The following is an 18,933-nucleotide window of genomic DNA, read 5'->3' as shown; positions in this document are numbered from 1 at the left end:
AGGATGCCACATCATGGATTCTTGATATGGCATATCTCGTGGGCTCTGACATCATGCCGGTCGGTGCTTGAATGTTGCACAGCGTCTCAGTATTAGATGGAGACCAGACTTGCCAATTCTTCACTGTCCATTCAATGTTAGGATGGACAGGATCTTCAGTGTCCTCTCCACTTTCAGAGGAAGGGTTAGAGGCACTCACAGAGTTGGAGGACACCAGTGACCATTTTGTCAGACTCCAGAAACTTGTGTCATCTTCAGATGAGTCCTGCAGTTGGCTGGAAGATAAAGGCTCCTTCTCTTTGCTCCACATCTTTCTCCTTCTCTAGAGCCAGGTGCATAAACACACTAATAGTTGTTTTTGTTTACAACAAATGCAGGAAACAATGTTTTTAGTCAAGCACGTCTTCAAAGACACATGAAATGCATCCTTCAAAAGAAGCCCTTTTTTCACCCAGATTTACACAAACTCTCTCTCACACACAGACACGCATGCACGCACACACACACACGGCTCCATAATATAACTGGCTAAAGTAAGGTGCGCTTTTTTCACCACTAAAATTATCATTGTTTGTTTACAGATTTACACAAACTCTCTCTCACACACAGACACGCATACACACATGCATGCACATACACACGCATACATACACACACCCAACCCACACCCAAAAACACACACACACACACACACACCCAACCCACACCCAAAAACACACACACACACACCCAACCCACACCCAAAAACACACACACACACACACCCAAAAACACACACACACACACACACACACACACACACACACACACCTCCATAATATAACTGTAATTTCATGCATCGGCCTACAAGGGCAAAATGGTTGAATCTGGTGAAATACTGTAAAAATGTCAAATATGACTAGTTTTCTTCCAAATGAAATGCTGACATTACAGAATGCATGGTTTTATACTGTAAAGGCAGTGAGATCAAAACATGTGGTTATAATGGAAGTCAATGGGGCCATTTTTGACTCGAAGGTGTCCAGGGGGAGTATCTGGAATTACATAAAAAATACTAATGCAATCAAATCAGTTTTGTTGCTTATCTTTGACATATCCAAGCCTCTAATCACCACCAAAGCCCCATCTACATATTATTCATTATATGGGAAAAAAATCATTTGTGTTTTTTTTTATAAAAAATGACATACTTCAAATACATAAACTGGCATTTAAAGGGTTAAAATCCTGAAAATGATTGAATGTTTGGTGGTTTTGATTAGGTAAGAAGTTGTTTAAGTGATTCATGAAAAAAAAGCAGAAAAAAATATTGATATATGATGATTTAATAACAGTTTTTGTGTGCGTGGACATTTTTGCCTCGAAGGTGTCCAGAGGGTACAAAATGAATCATTTAAGTATAAAAGACATGTAAGAGTAAAAAACACTGGATTTTAAAAAATTTGACTGAAAAGAAGGATTCCTACAAAATTTCATGCCATAAGAAGTAACACAGCAAAAATGATCACGAAATGAAAAAAAAAACTTGAGAAAAATGTACAAAAATGACCGAAGAGGGCATGAGGGTTAAACTCAAACAAAACTGAAGTTATTGTGATGGGACCAAAGCACCTCCGAACTTCATTATCTAAAGATATAGCTACTCTGGATGGAATTGCCCTGGCCTCCAGCACTACTGTCAGAAATGTAGGAGTTATTTTTGATCAGGATATATCCTTCAATGCCCACTTGAAACAAACCTCAAGAACAGCCTTTTTCCAATCTTTGTAACATTGCCAAAATTAGGAATATCCTGTCTCAAAACAATGCTGAAAAACTAGTCCATGCATTCGTTACTTCTAGACTAGACTACTGCAATTCCTTACTATCAGGTTGCTCAAAAAAGTCCCTTAAGACTCTCCAGCTGATCCAGAATGCTGCAGCGCGTGTTCTGACGAGAACTAAGAGAAGAGATCATATTTCTCACGTATTGGCTTCTCTGCATTGGCTTCCTGTGAAAGCTAGGATCGAATTTAAAATCCTCCTCCTGACCTACAAAGCTCTAAATGGTCAAGCACCATTATACCTAGAAGAGCTCTTAGTACCTTATTGTCCTAGTAGAGCACTACGCTCCCAGAATGCAGAGCTACTTGTGGTTCCTAGAGTCTCTAAAAGTAGACTGGGGGCCAGAGCCTTCAGTTACCAGGCTCCGCTCCTGTGGAACCAGCTCCCAATTTGGGTTTGAGGGGCAGACACCGTCACCACATTTAAGAGTAAACTCAAAACCCTCCTCTTTGATAAAGCTTATAGTTAAGGAGTGAGGAGTTGCAGCGTCCACCTAACCAGCCCATCTGCCCCTCTTCGTAGTCATCAGTTTTATTTATCATATAATCAATAATATAGCGAGAGTAGAGGGAGGCAGGCCAGTACAGCCCGATCCGGTTGGGGAGAGTTCTAGCTCGACCAGGCACCTCTCTTTAACCTGCCTCTCTTAGTTATGCTATTATAATTCTAGACTGCCGGGGAAGTTCCTTCCTTCCTATGACACACTGAGCTGCTCTCTCATCTCTGTTTTCACTTGTTTCTGTCCCAGAAATGCTTGTTACTAACCTAGCTCTGGGGAGTTTACTCCCCGGAGTCCTTATGTTTCTTCTTCGCAGAGCTATGCTCTGTGATTCCCGGCTGCGTCCTTCTGCGTCCGCCGCATCCACCCATGCTCTGCAGCGCCACGTTACATCCCGCAACGCCCTGCTGTGATGTTCATACGCACAGAGTAGTCAGGATCCGGTATAGGAGACTGCACTACTCAGTATGACATGATGTGCCCTGCTATGACATGAACTTCCACGATGACCTTCGAAGTCACTGTTCCATTATCTCTAATGTGACTATTATGTGCCACTGTTCATCACACCCCCAACCGGCCACGTCAGACACCGCCTACCAAGAGTCTGGGTCTGCCGAGGTTTCTTCCTAAAAGGGAGTTTTACCTTGCCACTGTCGCAATAGCCACTGCTAATGCTTGCTCTTGAGGGAATTACTGGAATTGTTGGGGCTTTGGAATTTATAGAGTGTGGTCTAGACCTACTCTATCTGTAAAGTGTCTCGAGATAACTCTTTGATACTATAAATAAAATTGAATTAAAATTTGTTTTGGTTAAAATCAACAAATCAGTGATAATCGGGATCTGAATATTGATCAAAATAATCGTGATTATCATTTTGGCCATAATCGTGCAGCCCTAGTCAGAGTTTAGTTTAAATAAAGATATGCTTCTGTAACAGAGTTTAGTTTAAATAAAGTTATGTTTCAGACTAACCTGGTCAAAGGTGCGCGCTGCTCTCTTCATGATTTCTGGGTAAATGTTTCTGTAATCCTTCAACACGTGTTTCACCAGGTCTGAAAACAAACACAACATTTCATATATTTGTCTTAAAGCTACAGGACGTAGTTTCTTAAAGCTACAGGACGTAGTTTCTTAAAGCTACAGGACGTAGTTTCTTAAAGCTACAGGACGTAGTTTCTGTCTCCCATGAGGAGTTCTATGTAAAGACAACAACACTGTTGGGTCAGTCACATGACCCAACCTCCCCCAAATAACCTGTCAGGTAACACACAGAGAGACAGGTAACAACACACAGAGACAGAGAGACATGTAATAACACAGAGAGACATGTAACAACACACATAGACACATGTAATAACACACAGAGCGCTATATAAATTCAATTTATTATTATTATTATTATGTAATAACACACAAAGACGGGTAACACACAGAGAGACCGGTATAACACACACACACACACACACAGGGAGACCGGTATAACACACACAGAGAGATATGTAATAACACACAGTGAGACAGGTGTTTGTACCTGCTCTGCGAACAGGAATCTTCTTCTGGTCCCGAACCAGGAAGAACTGCACCACCTCCGCCGTCTGCAGAGCAACAACAATGTGTGATTAAGTCCTTAAAGGAAGACAAGATTTAGAGGGTCTCTGGGTTAAAGGGTAAAGGGTCTCTGGGTTAGAGGGTCTCTGGGATAGAGGTTAGAGGGTCTCTGGGTTAGAGGATCTCTGGGTTAGAGGGTAGAGGGTCTCTGGGTTAGAGGTTCTCTGGGTTAGAGGGCCTCTGGGTTAAAGGGTCTCTGGGTTAAAGGGTAAAGGGTCTCTGGGTTAGAGGGTCTCTGGGTTAGCGGGTCTCTGGGTTAGCACTTAGTGGGTCTCTGGGTTAGAGGGTCTCTGGGTTAGAGCTTAGAGGGTCTCTGGGTTACAGAGTCTCTGGGTTAGAGGTTAAAGGGTCTCTGGGTTAGAGGGTATAGGGTCTCTGGGTTAGAGGTTCTCTGATAGAGGTGGGAGATATTGACAAAAATGAATATCTCGATTTTTTTTCAATATCTCGATATCGATATTCAGACGATATTTTTGAAATCCTTCAAAGAAATGTGTGCCAACTGGCAAAGGTCCAGTTGGTCTTTTGACTTGCTGCATTTGACCTATTATTGTATAGAATTACTAGCACATAAAGATATGAGACATTGATTTAAACATGAACCAAGTTACTGTACTAAATATTTATTGTAATACAAGAACAGTGCTTTTTCAGTACAATATATGTACGTAATAAATTAACTTTGTGCTTTGCAAACAGTACTCGATTAGTAATAGACTAACAATGTGACTACCTCTTTAAAAAAAAAAGTGGTGTTTTGCAAAACGTAAACATTAGAACACAACACAATATAACATGTTTGCACATTATATTAATATAAAAGATGAGGATAAAAAAAGACAAAAGGAACAAAATCAATAACACAGACACTGCTCTGCAGGTAAAATGTGCAAAAAAGCAAACATGCTTTTGAAATTACAAAACACTTCTTTGGTAAACACCAGTGTAAACTGTAAGTGTAAACATGCAGTAGAGGTGGTCAGTAACAGTAACAAAGTAAATTTACTTAAGTAGATCTGTATTTTACTTGAGATTTTTTTGTTGAGAACTGATTACTTTTATGCCTCTATTTTGAAAGATTAATATAATACTTTTACTCCAAAGTAAAAAGCATGACAGTATTTTCTAAAGCAAGTAGAACTAGTTGTACTTTTACTCAAGTATTAAATTATGTACTCTGATCAACACTGGTAATACGTTTAGTATACTACACTGTCTGTAACATAATATGAACATAAAGACCAAAATGTAGATGTCTATAATATAAATATAAATCTTAATCTTTTACTTTTAAACTTCAAGTATTATAAACTTCCACACAAAAAACTAAAGCAGCCAACTGTTTCTTTGACTTACATTTTCTTCATATTGTGGGACAAAAACACCAGCCTGTCCACAGCCTCTGGCTTCAGAGAAGCTCTCTGACATGTAACTACATTCCCACCTGTGCTGAATGCCCTCTCTGAAGGGCTGCTTGAAGCAGGGATGCACAGATACTTCCTGGCTAATTTCCCAATTCTAGGGAAATTTACCTCTTGAGTTTTCCACCAGCTTAATGGATCTGTGTCACCGTCTATCTCGGGTATCATGAGGTAGCTCTGCATTTCCTTTTCAACTGCACTTTGGAGAGACTCCTCTACCCTGTTGGCTTGCTGTGTTTTTTTTTTAAATAACTTCCAAAAGATTTCCTTGCAGGCAGTGTCTCAGGCTATGTTTAGACGGAAATCGCACTCTCAATGGCCAGGATTTGCTCATCCTTATTGTAGCGATGTTTGAATCGAGGGTCAAGTGTAGACACCATGCCTAGCAGCTCCACCATGTTGTCTCCTGCAAATTTGCTGTTCAGGTATGTCAGAACGGATCGTTTGATGTCTTTGGTCAAGTCTGTATCATCCGACTGAACTGCCAGGACATCGTTGTTGAACAAGGACAGTACAGGTGTAACGTAAGAAACTGTGACCTGTTGCTCACCGGACAGAGCATCTGTGAACGCCAACAAGGGACCAAGTGCTTTGTTGATTGATTCCAAAACTTCAACATCTTGCCATGTAGGAATCAGGTGCCTGTGCTTTTTGTCTTCAGACAGTACTTGTTGTATGGCCTTGTGCTGCTCCAAAATCCTTTCGATCATCCACTGTCTTGAGTCCCTTGTGGGGCACTCTGTTATGAGTGCATGTTGGGGAAGATTCATCTGTTCTTGTACTTTTGCCAGAGCTTTTTTTTCCCCTAGCTGTTGGAAAAAGCCGCCACAACTTTTTTGCAGACTCCTAAGGCTCTGTCAATGCGGGGATCTCGCATGCTCCGCTCTGCTGGTGGAAAAAACAAAAACACTTAACTTTTCTTTTTAAATAATAAAATATTATTCAATAAAGTCTTTATTGTTCTTTTATATTTTTAACCTGTTAAGCTTCAAGCCCACTTTTGAAAAATCCCCAGAAATGGCATACCCAAACTAAAACAGATACAGTTCATGAACCCTTTGCACTATAAGCACTACATTATAAATATAATCTATAAATATAATAATTATATAAATATATTATATAAATATAATATAATTATACATCTCAACAACAACATTTAACTCAAATATCAATAATTGGTTATAGTCCATTTCAAATTGAAATACTTACCAATGGCAATGTGAAGTCTGTGGCCAAAACATGGAAGTCGCCAGCCAGTTGTTGATCCTCAGAGCACTGACCACATTAGCCCCGCTGTCAGTGGTCATGCAAACCATACGTTCATCGTCCAAAGACCGTGAGGACAGGGCATCTTTTAGACCTTGAGCAATAAGTTCACCGGTGTGGTCCTCTGGGAAGTAAGATGTCTGAAGGCAATAGCTCTGTAGTTGCCATTCTTCATCAACAAAATGTATTGTCAGAGATAGGTACGGCTCCGAGGTTCTGCTGGACCACAGAGCGGAGGTTGTGGCATAATAGGTGACTTTCTGGAATTTATGGGACAGCGTTTGTCGACAAGACTCGTACAGTTTTGGTAGAGCGGTTTCACTGAAATATCTCCTTGAAGGCAGATTATATCTGGGATCTAAAGTCTGTAACATTTCTTGAAACCCATCCTTCTCGATGGATTGAATTGGCAACATAGACCTTGCAATAAAACTTGTTACAGAGTTTGTAATCGTTTTCCACTTTTTCATATGGTGTTTTCTTTGTGAATGTTTCTGCCAAGGTCTGTTGTGTCTGTTTTTTTTTGTACCGTGTTTGTAGCAGCAGTGCTGTTTTGTTCAGCACGAAGCCTTTCATACTCTTCAAACTGTGTTTTGTGCGTGGTACGGAGATGATGGAAGAGGTTGGTTGTAGCGCTCTGCTTTACAGCGATCTGCTTGTGACAAATTCTACAGATGGGCAACGTTTGTTGCTCGTCTTTTCAGTCCCTCCAGAAAAACGCGATTATGCGATCGCATAATTTAATGCATAATCAGCCAAAGTCCGCATATTCATGCGGGGGCCGCATTTTTTCCCCAAATATGCCGCACTTTCGCCGCATAAATTGTTGATTTCTTCGCAAAATATGTGGTGCTTGCATGATTTCATAATCCCCGCATTTTCGTTGCAAAAAAAGTCACATATATCTTAGCAGAAAGTTGAAAAAATGTTGCGTTTACTTCACACAAGAGCAGCTATTTTCCCCTGTTGCCATGGGAACATTATGACGTAATTACGCGACGTGAACATCATCCAAAAGCAGGTGTTGGAGGTTGAATTTGACATGTACTCTGAGTCTCTTCAGTTGGTATCCAATAAGAAAGCTATCTTAACCCTCATGCCCTCTTCGGTCATTTTTGTACATTTTTCTCAATTTTTTTTTTTCATTTCGTGATCATTTTTGCTGTGTTACTTCTTATGGCATGAAATTTTGTAGGAATCCTTCTTTTCAGTCAAATTTTTTAAATCCAGTGTTTTTTACTCTTACATGTCTTTTATACTTAAATGATTCATTTTGTACCCTCTGGACACCTTCGAGGCAAAAATGTCCACGCACACAAAAACTGTTATTAAATCAATGCTTTTTTTTCATGAATCACTTAAACAACTTCTTACCTAATCAAAACCACCAAACATTCAATCATTTTCAGGATTTTAACCCTTTAAATGCCAGTTTGTGTATTTGAAGTATGTAATTATTTAAAAAAAAAAAAAAAAAAACACAAAATTTTTTTTTTCCCATATAATGAATAATATGTAGATGGGGCTTTGGTGGTGATTAGAGGCTTGGATATGTCAAAGATAAGCAACAAAACTGATTTGATTGCATTAGTATTTTTTATGTAATTCCAGATACTCCTTCTGGACACCTTCGAGGCAAAAATGGCCCCATTGACTTCCATTATAACCACATGTTTTGATCTCACTGCCTTTACAGTATAAAACCATGCATTCTGTAATATCAGCATTTCATTTGGAAGAAAACTAGTCATATTTGACATTTTTACAGTATTTCACCAGATTCAACCATTTTGCCCTTGTAGGCCGTTGCATGAAATTATAGTTATATTATGGAGCTCTGTGTGTGTGTGTGTGTGTGTGTGTGTGTGTGTGTGTGTGTGTGTGTGTGTGTGTGTGTGTGCGTATGTGTGTATATTTGTGTGCGTCTGTGGGTGTGGGTTGGGTGTGTGTGTGTGCGTGTATGTATGCGTGTGTGTGTGTGTATGCATGTGTGTGTGTGTGTATGCATGTGTGTGTGTGTGTATGCATGTGTGTGTGCGCGTGTGTGTGAGAGAGTTTGTGTAAATCTGTAAACAAACAATGATAATTTTAGTGGTGAAAAAAATCGCACCTTACTTTTGCCAGTTATATTTTGGAGCCGTGTGTGTGTGTGTGTGTGTGTGTGTGTGTGCATGCATGCGTGTCTGTGTGTGAGAGAGAGTTTGTGTAAATCTGGGTGAAAAAAGGGCTTCTTTTGAAGGATGCATTTCATGTGTCTTTGAAGACGTGCTTGACTAAAAACATTGTTTCCTGCATTTGTTGTAAACAAAAACAACTATTAGTGTGTTTATGCACCTGGCTCTAGAGAAGGAGAAAGACCTGGAGCAAAGAGAAGGAGCCTTTATCTTCCAGCCAACTGCAGGACTCATCTGAAGATGACACAAGTTTCTGGAGTCTGACAAAATGGTCACTGGTGTCCTCCAACTCTGTGAGTGCCTCTAACCTTCCTCTGAAAGTGGAGAGGACACTGAAGATCCTGTCCATCCTAACATTGAATGGACAGTGAAGAATTGGCAAGTCTGGTCTCCATCTAATACTGAGACGCTGCGCAACATTCAAGCACCGACCGGCATGATGTCAGAGCCCACGAGATATGCCATATCAAGAATCCATGATGTGGCATCCTCTTTCGACCTTTTCTTCACTCTTGACTTGATCCAGCGGATTCAAGAAATGACAAACCTACACGGGAGGTGTTCAATCTCAGGATGGAGTGATGTGGATGCTCAAGAGATTTTAACATACATGGGACTTCACACTTGGCTGTTGTGTACCGGTCCAAAGGGGAATCCACCCGGAGCCTGTGGGATGTCCATAGTGGGAGACCAGTCTTCAGGGCCACCATGTCCCACAAACCATTTGAAATGATAAGCGCCAGTTTACAGCAAATGCAGGAGACAATGTTTTTATTCAAGCACGTCTTCAAAGACACATGAAATGCATCCTTCAAAAGATGCCTTTTTTCAGCCCTAAAATGATCATTGCTTGCTTACAGGTTCCCACACACACACACACACACACACACACACACACACACACACACACACACACACTAATTTCATGCATTGGCCTACAAGGGCAAAATGGTTGAATCTGGTGAAATACTGTAAAAATGTCAAATATGACTAGTTTTCTTCCAAATGAAATGCTGACATTACAGAATGCATGGTTTTATACTGTAAAGGCAGAGAGATCAAAACATGTGGTTATAATGGAAGTCAATGGGGCCATTTTTGCCTCGAAGGTGTCCAAAGGGAGTATCTGGAATTACATAAAAAATACTAATGCAATCAAATCAGTTTTGTTGCTTATCTTTGACATATCCAAGCCTCTAATCCCCACCAAAGCCCCATTCCCCTATGATTTATTTTATGGAAAATAATTAATGTTTTGTTGGGTTTTTCATAAATAATTGTTACTTCAAAGATTTAAAACTGGCATTTAAAGGGTTAAAATCCAGAAAATTATTAAATTTTAGCAATTTACAAGTTGTTTAAGTGATTTATGAAAAAAAAGCAGAAAAAAATATTGATATATGATGATTTAATAACAGTTTTTGTGTGCGTGGACATTTTTGCCTCGAAGGTGTCGAGAGTAAGTTGTTTTTTTTAAGGAGGGCATGAGGGTTAACATCAGGAAATTGTGGGTCATCCAGGATTTTATATCTTTAATACACGCTTGAAGTTTAGCTAACTGACCACTTTCGTCTGGCTTAATTGACAGATATAATTGGGTGTCGTCTGCGTAACAGTGAAAGTTAATTGAGTGTTTCCTAAAAATATTACCTAGAGGAAGCATATATAAGGTTGGTTGATATATGATGATTTAATAACAGTTTTTGTGTGCGTGGACATTTTTGCCTCGAAGGTGTCGAGAGTAAGTTTTTTTAAGGAGGGCATGAGGGTTAATATCTGATGTCTACTCAAATTTCTTTGTTTAAGTGCTCCTGCTGTCTATATTATTAACGATTTTTGAAAGTCTGTCTCTTTTCTATCTTTTATTTCCCTCTGTTTAGACTACTTTTTTTTACTTTAATATTATATTATTTGTATATATTTTTTTATTTTATTTGTTTACTTATTGCAGTGACTGAATATTTGTAAACTATTTTTGGAAATTAAGTTTAAAAAAAAAGCATGGTGTTGGGGCAATCACTTTTTCTTCTCTTTTTCATCAAACCGCAGTTTTTGCAAGTTCCCGCATTTTTTGCAAGTTCCCGCAATTTCATCGCATAAAATTGCATAAATATCCTGCATATTCCATCGCATTTTTTAACAAAACGTGCCGCATAATCAAGGATTTTTGCCCGCAACAATCACAAAAAAACTCCGCGTTTTTCTGGAAGGACTGTATTTTTTGTCAAAATCAAACCATCTCCAGGCTAAAGAAGTTGACCCACGTCTCGCTGTTAGCTCTTCTGGCACTGGTTCTGAGGATGACTAGGGTTGGGTATCGTTTGTTTTTTTTTCGATTCCGGTGCTAAATCGATACTTTTAAAACGGTGCCGGTGCCTAAACCGGTACATTTCAATAAAGAAAAAAAAAAAAGAAGAAGAAAAAAAATAAGGGTAGTAAACAACAGTCAGTGACTTGTTTATTGCTAAGGCCATGGTCAAAATTAAAGATTTAATAATAATGTAATAACTATAACAATAACTTATTTCACCAGTAAATTGCTGTTGAACCCCAGATGGGAAAAGGGTATTTTACAATTACTATGAATGCACCACGAGGCAACCTGTTTTAAGTGAATGCACCGTCTGTGTTGTTTAATTCCGACAACGGTAGCTGCGAGTGAACGCACCGTCTGTGTTGTTTAATTCCGACCATATAAACATAGTACTACTAGTACAACTACTGTATATCTATGAATTGTGACAGCAGCTGCTGCTGCGCTGCAGACTGTTACATCCCGCTGTTGAAGTCCTCCACAGTGAAATACAGTCACACTTTACACTGTTTAACGTTAGCTGTCAGCATTTTACCGGTGTTTAATCCAGCTGCTAGCTAAAGGTAGGCTAACGTTACATGCTGTCAGGTGTAGTGTAAAGTCAAGCACCGAAATGAGGCACCGAAACTTTCGTTCTTATTCGGTCTCGTTACTACCGTTTACGTCGGCACCGGTTCCCTATTGGCACCGAGTTTCGGTACCCAACCCTAAGGATGACTATGTATTTTCCCTTTCTTCGCTCATTTTTGTGTTGTTGCGCTCGAAGCTAAATAACAAGTGATTGATGAGTAACATACGCACGGCACGCTGTAATGACGTAAGACGTCAGGGGCACTGAGGCATTATGGGCAGTTCCCCGTATTAATAAAAATGTTTTAGTTTGTACTATAAAAAAAAAAAGAAGTTAAAAGAAGCCCTGTTCGGAGGCTATTCCGGTGGATCTCTCAGGAAAATTTATTCCATCTTTTGGACTCATCATTATACAACGCAATTTTCTAATGATGCAATCACGAAGGTCGCCACTTGAGGACGCCACAGACATTTAAGAAAAATTTTAACTTCAGTTTTCCGCAAACATCGCATATTTTGCCTTTTCTAGCAGCCATTTTATTAATCGTACATCGGCTTTACTCTTTACGTTTTTGGATTGTTGCTTCAACCTAAGAAACGTCATAACACACAGGTAAGAACTCCGTAGTTGTATTGCAAATTACTAGCAGCTTACTCTCGTGCAATTGACGAACGATCGTGATTTTGTACAAAAAAATATACAGTCAAACAAACCCCTACGGTATTAAAATCGCTACATGTAATTGTTTAGAAGGTTATAGTGTGCGTTATTTGTTTTCTCTTTAACTTCCTTCAGCTCTTTTCATGTTTGGGGGGTCGGATTGTACAAATTATGAAATATTCGATATCCCAATTTTGCATATCGTCCAGACAACAATTTGGATATTATCGTCTAAACGATATATCGCCCACCTCTATTCTCTGGGTTAGAGGGTGTCTTACCTTCTGGTCTACCTGTGCAGGTGTGAACCTCTCCAGCCCTCTCTGAACCTGAGAAGAACTTGGCTGAGGGAACGTCGAATCATCGTCTTCTTCCTGAGACGCCAACGGCACCGACGGTCTCTGCATGGTAATAACATGAAGAACTCCAGAGGATCAGACTGACAGAAAGCATCAAAAACACCAAAAAATAAACAATGTCAGAAAAAGCAACAAAATTGTAGGAAAAAGTGCAGAAAACGTCAGAAACAAGAGATATACTTCAGATTGTCTGTCTTATAGCCAACGGAGGATTTTTCCTTCAGAGAGAAAGTTTTGGCACCCCCCCAGAGGTTTATAGCACCAAAGAAAAATCTGCAGTGCCAAAATGTCAGCCTCCGCTAATATATTTTACACACGCGACCGGCGCTGATAAGACCGCTGGGGCCTAACAAAAATCATTGTTTGGTTCTGGTTTCCGACCGACCCTGTCAATTTATGTGCGACCCAAATTTATTTTATGAGCTTGGGGAAGAAATGATACAAATTAAATAAATACACAAGAGTTACTATAATTTTTTTCATTTTTGTACAGCACTCTTGCGATGCAAGATGCCTGTTGAGGACCCAATGTCGCCAACGCAGCGGCCCTTAACGTTGCAGTGTCCAGTTTTACGGCAGCAGCAGCGTGAGGACGGCTCCTTCGAGCAGCCCTCACCGGCCAGCTTCACCACATTAAACAGGGCCGATGAAACCACTCAGGAACTATAGGTTGTGTTTAATGTCGTTCAAGAGGATGGCAACGTAGCTAACAAACACGATCAAATGAAAGGTAAACACCCTTTAGAGTGCTCTAACGTTACAGCAAGTCCCTGTGGCTCAATGGAGGTGGCTAACAGCAGTGAAGACACACAGACACACACACACGCTCTGGGGAGCTTATTCCCCAGAGTCCATATGTGTTCTTTTCATCCAGGATGTTTCCTTGGATTAGGGTGGCCCCTAAATCATGGTTGCATCCTGTCGCCGCGGTCCTGCTGTGCGCCCTGCTACACCCTGTTACGCTCTGCTACATCCTACTACGTCCTGTGACGCCCTGCTACGTCCTGCTGCGTCCTACTACGCCCTGCTACATCCTACTAAATCCTGCTGCGTCCTACTACGTCCTGCTGCGCCCTGCTACGTCCTTTTTTTGTTACCTACCACCAGAAGTTTCTGATTTCCTTGCCATAAATATAGACGTTTTTACAATAAATTGGTGCCTAAACATGTATCAGGAAGCAGGAATTTAAGTCTTTTACACTGATTTCCTGGGAGAGGAGCCCCAGACCCCCCTGCTTAACGCCCGTTCTGAGCCAGGAAAACCCTGTTTGGGTTTTGGACTGTTGGTCAGAAAACAAGCTTATTGAAGAGATCATGATGGAAACAATAAACCACCAAATGAAAGAGGAAATGTTTAAACCCACCTTGTTCTGGGAGGAGCTCTGGGTGTTGGACAGCCTCTTTCTCTGAGTCATTCTGCCCAAAACACAGAAAATAACCAAAATATTAATATATACACTACTGGTCAAAAGTTTTAGAACACCCCAATTTTTTCAGGTTTTTATTGAAATTCATGCAGTTCAATGTCTTATTGTACTCTGAAATGAAAGAATAGAACAACTGAACAATTTAAGTTAAAAAAATAAATCATGGAAACAATTTATAAACCAAAATGTATTCTAAATTTTTGACTCATCAAAGTGGCCCCCTTTGGCAGATATAACAACTGAACACACTCGTGGCATTCTTTCTACAATGGAAATCAAATATTCTTCAGAAAGTTCTTCCCAACTCTGTTGCAGAAGTTCCCATAAATGTGTGGCACTTGTAGGTTGCTTTGCTTTCACTTTTCTGTCCAGTTCATCCCAAACCAGCTCAATGGGGTTTAAGTTGGCACGCCTTCAGATGGTCCAAAATGCAGCGGCTAGGCTGCTCACGAATACAAAAAAGCGTGAACACATTACACCTGTCCTAGCCTCCTTGCACTGGCTTCCAGTCCAATCTAGGATACAATTTAAAATACTGTTGATGGTTTTTAAAGCTCTTCACGCCCTGGCCCCCAGCGAGATAGCTGATACCATTCATCTTCACGTAGCCCCCAGGTCCCTCAGATCCTCCAGCCAAGGTCTCCTCCATGTCCCACGGTCCCGGCTTAACCAAAAAGGTGACAGAGCCTTTTCTGTTGCTGGCCCCCAGCTGTGGAACCGACTGCCACCTGACATCAGATGTGCCCCTTCATTGTGATATTCAAAGCCAGGCTCAAAACTCATCTTTTTATATTGGCCTTCCCGGCATCTTAATCGTCTTATCCTGCTAGGTTTGTAATTAAGTGTTTGTCTTTCGATGTCCTCTTTAGCCTAAATCACTGATTTGTATGAGTTTTATTTTTTATTTTATTACCCTGTGGCTAATGCGCCATGTACAGCACTTTGATCAGCGCGAGCTGTTTTTAAATGTGCTATAGAAATAAACTTTACTTTCTTACTAAGTCTGGTGACTGAGCTGGCCACTCCATGTTTTTAAGCTTACCATCTAGTTCTTTTTTGCTAAGGTAGTTCTGGCATAGCTTGGACTTGTGTTTTGGGTCATTATCTTGCTGTAGGATGAACCCCTGACCAACTAGGCGCATACCAGAGGGTACTGCATGGTGCTGCAAAATGCTGTGGTAGCCGTTTTGGTTCATGGTGCCTTTCACTCTGTACAAATCACCGACCCTGGATCCAGCAAAACAGCCCCAGACCATCATGCTTCCTCCTCCATGTTTGACAGTTGATGTCACACACTGAGGAACCATCCTTTCGCCTACTCGATGGCGTACAAAAATCTTGCGTGATGAAACGAAGATTTCAAATTTTGATTCATCAGTCCATATAGCACCTTCTTCCAGTCTTCAGTAGTCCATTGACGATGATTCTTGGCCCAGGCAAGCCTCTTTTTCTTATTCTGACGTCTTAGCAATGGCTTTCTTGCTGCAACTCGACCTATCAAACCTGCAGCTCCAAGTCTTCTCTTTCCAGTTGTAACTGAGACTTCTTATTACGACCACTATTAAGCTGTGCTTGAAGCTGTTGTCCTGTGAGCCGCCTATCACACAAGCTGTTGACTCTCAGAAACTTGTCTTCCGATTCTGTTGTGGCTTTGGGTCTGCCAGACCTCTTCCTGTCAGAGTTTCCCCCAGTTTCTAAGTGCCTTTTGATGGTGAAGAATACTGTACTTACTGAGTGAGTCTCTTTCTCTGTAGGAAAGACCAACATTCTTAAGTGTTATGATGGTCTGTCTCTCTTCCATTGTTAATTGCCTTTTTCCCACCATTTTTATGGCAACACACTACTTTCTGCAGTACAATACTGTTCAAATAATGCTCAGGAGGGTACGGTACCACAGTGTGTTCCAACAATACTTTTATACAAACAGAGGGGGTTGTAAGTAATCCAGACAAGTGTGAACACCTGTGGGAATTGGTAGCACCAACTTTCAAAGCTTGATCAACCTCCATTGCTGCAGAACAGCTTTACGTTGTTAACCCATTTCTTGTTCCCTGAAAAAGGCCTTTTTGTAAAATTCTGAAATGTACATTATTTTTCAGTTTTGGGTAACCTTACTTTTTTTTTTTAAAACCTCAGGCAGTTCACCAATTATCTTTGTACCATTTCAAGCTATTCATTGGACTTGAACTGCTAAAATGTCACCAGTAGTGTATATAATATATAAAAATACAGTAAATATAACTCGGTATAACTTTAGTATTCACCATCACCAAACCCACCAGACTCCATGTAAATAATCAATACTTTTATCATTGTAAAACACACTTAATTCAAAGTGGACAGAAACTAAATTAAACTACCAAATGCCATCTTGGTTCATCTTTCCACTGTTCCAACAATCACCACTCTGGTTTGGTTGAAATAAACCCTTAATTCACCCATTTACATGTGGAGATATGCTGGCTCTATACACGCTAAAAGTCCTGATTATTTACATGGAGTCTGGTGGAGATATGCTGGCTCTATACATGCTAAAAGTCCTGATTATTTACATGGAGTCTGGTGGAGATATGCTGGCTCTATACATGCTAAAAGTCCTGATTATTTACATGGAGTCTGGTGGAGATATGCTGGCTCTATACACGCTAAAAGTCCTGATTATTTACATGGAGTCTGGTGGAGATATGCTGGCTCTATACATGCTAAAAGTCCTGATTATTTACATGGAGTCTGGTGGAGATATGCTGGCTCTATACACGCTAAAAGTCCTGATTATTTACATGGAGTCTGGTGGAGATATGCTGGCTCTATACATGCTAAAAGTCCTGATTATTTACATGGAGTCTGGTGGAGATATGCTGGCTCTATACACGCTAAAAGTCCTGATTATTTACATGGAGTCTGGTGGAGATATGCTGGCTCTATACACGCTAAAAGTCCTGATTATTTACATGGAGTCTGGTGGGTTTGGCGATGGGGATTTCGGGGCTGTTTGCAAAAGAACATTAGGCGAATAAAACTAATGGGCAAACAGTTTAACAGTTTAAAACGTTACCAGTTAAAACATTTAAACACTGCATCCCGGAAGTGAGAAACGTAACGCTAACGTTAGCTTAGGAAACCTGAGAGCTAACTAGCAGTTTAAAAAAAAAGTTTAACATAAATAATGTTTAACATTCAAAAAAGATATTAAACATTATTCACTCACTCTGCTTTGATGAATCCTCCGCGATTTAGAAACGGTCACTCTCCCGCCGCTGCTGCTGCGCTGCTCGGGCGCCTGGTGATGACGTAGCATGGGCGCGACGCGTTATTTACTCGCAAATGCCACTTAACTTTTAGGCAAGTCCCGCCCCACGAAGCAGGCCGATTGGTTGGGATTAGGCATTGACCTCGAGTGGTTAAGACGCCTGGCCAATAGCAGCGTATGAATGCTATTGAAAGGCGGGTCTTGACTAGAAGTTGCGTGGGTTCCATAATAATGGATCTTATTCTTCTTCTTTTTTCTTTCTTTATTTTAACGATTTAGAAACACAGCAAACCTCCATGAAGCTGTAGACTTAAACTAAACAGATGTACTCAGATACTTTACTGCAGTAAAAGTACTAATAAACTGTTAAAATACTTCAGAACAAGTGCATGTCCTGCAGTCATAAGTAGCCTAACTAGAGCTGTCAGACAAATGTAGTGCAGTAAAAGTATTTCTTCTGAGATGTAAAGAGAGAGAGAGAGAGAGAAAAGAGAGAGAGAGAGAGAGAGAGAGAGAGAGAGAGAGAGAGAGAGAGAGAGAGACTTTCACTCACACAGACAGAGAGAGAGGAAGCGAGTCAGGGAGCGGCGTTGTGTGCGGTTCTATGTGTTCGCTCTAAGGTGGACTTGTCCCGGCTGTCTGCGGCTCGTTGTCCCGGTGTTTCCCGGTTGTCTCCTGCTGGTTGTCCGGCTGTTTGTCCGGCCATGCGGGGAGAGGATGGGGACAGAGGAAAGAGTTTCTCCGCTGAAGAACTTCGTGTCTGGAGGAGTCGCCGGAGCCTGTCTGCTGCTGGCAGGACACCCGCTGGACACCATCAAGGTGACTCACTGCTGCTTCACACAGACAGACAGACAGTCACCTTAATTATTAACGTTACTTTAACAGGTTATATATAACTACAGGACTCCCGCTGGACACCATCAAGGTGACTCACTGCTGCTTCACACAGACAGACAGACAGACAGACAGACAGACAGACAGTCACCTTAATTATTAACGTTACTTTAACAGGTTATATATAACTACAGGACTCCCGCTGGACACCATCAAGGTGACTCACTGCTGCTGCACACAGACAGACAGACTGTAGTTTAACACCTTTATTATTAACGTAGCCTATTAACACGTTATTTATAATTTACGTGACTTTAAGACGTTATGTATAACCTACAGGACATCCACAGGTGTGGTTCATGCTGTTGTTATACAGTTGGTTTAACAGAGACTCAGGAGGAAGAAGTCAGAGATCAGTGAAGGTGTGAGAGGATTATTTATCAATCAGCTTAAAATGTCCGTGAGGCAGCAGCAGACAGAAGGCTTTAGAGATGTTTCTAAAGTCTTAGATTAGACTATAAGGAAACAGGCCTCCCTGTAATCCATGGTTAAAGATATTCAGTTTAACATCACCAAGAGTTTTGAAATCATTTACACACGTCACACTGAATACGACTTTATCAGAATTATCCAATTTTAAGACGGAAATATTGTAACTCCACTTCACACATAACATGACCTGAGTGAAGCTCACGAGTGTGAGTTTAATGTGTTTAATG

General features: G+C 40.7%; 2 protein-coding genes across 3 annotated transcripts in view; one reads left to right on the top strand and one right to left on the bottom strand.

Annotated features, from left to right (window-relative positions):
- ndnl2 (necdin-like 2) overlaps positions 1–17,484 on the bottom strand; it is a 37,916-nt gene extending 20,432 nt beyond the window's left edge. Inside the window, exons 1-5 of the mRNA XM_039801173.1 lie at positions 17,339–17,484; positions 14,068–14,119; positions 12,626–12,745; positions 3,859–3,922; positions 3,300–3,379 (exon numbers count right to left, since the gene is read on the bottom strand). Of these exons, the coding sequence (XP_039657107.1) occupies positions 3,300–3,379; positions 3,859–3,922; positions 12,626–12,745; positions 14,068–14,118 (315 nt within the window). The 5' untranslated portion in view covers position 14,119; positions 17,339–17,484. The remainder of the gene's footprint in view (positions 1–3,299; positions 3,380–3,858; positions 3,923–12,625; positions 12,746–14,067; positions 14,120–17,338) is intronic.
- A 411-nt stretch (positions 17,485–17,895) lies between these two features.
- si:dkey-150i13.2 (mitochondrial carnitine/acylcarnitine carrier protein) overlaps positions 17,896–18,933 on the top strand; it is a 54,014-nt gene continuing 52,976 nt past the window's right edge. Inside the window, exon 1 of one of the 2 annotated variants that reach the window (XM_039801170.1) lies at positions 17,896–18,199. In XM_039801170.1, the coding sequence (XP_039657104.1) occupies positions 18,098–18,199 (102 nt within the window). In that variant the 5' untranslated portion in view covers positions 17,896–18,097. The remainder of the gene's footprint in view (positions 18,200–18,933) is intronic. The other variant, XM_039801171.1, reaches the window with a different exon arrangement.

The sequence above is a fragment of the Perca fluviatilis genome, chromosome 5 (genome assembly GCF_010015445.1).
Source record: "Perca fluviatilis chromosome 5, GENO_Pfluv_1.0, whole genome shotgun sequence".
Lineage (NCBI taxonomy): Eukaryota > Metazoa > Chordata > Actinopteri > Perciformes > Percidae > Perca > Perca fluviatilis.
This window is presented reverse-complemented; position numbering and strand designations above follow the sequence as displayed.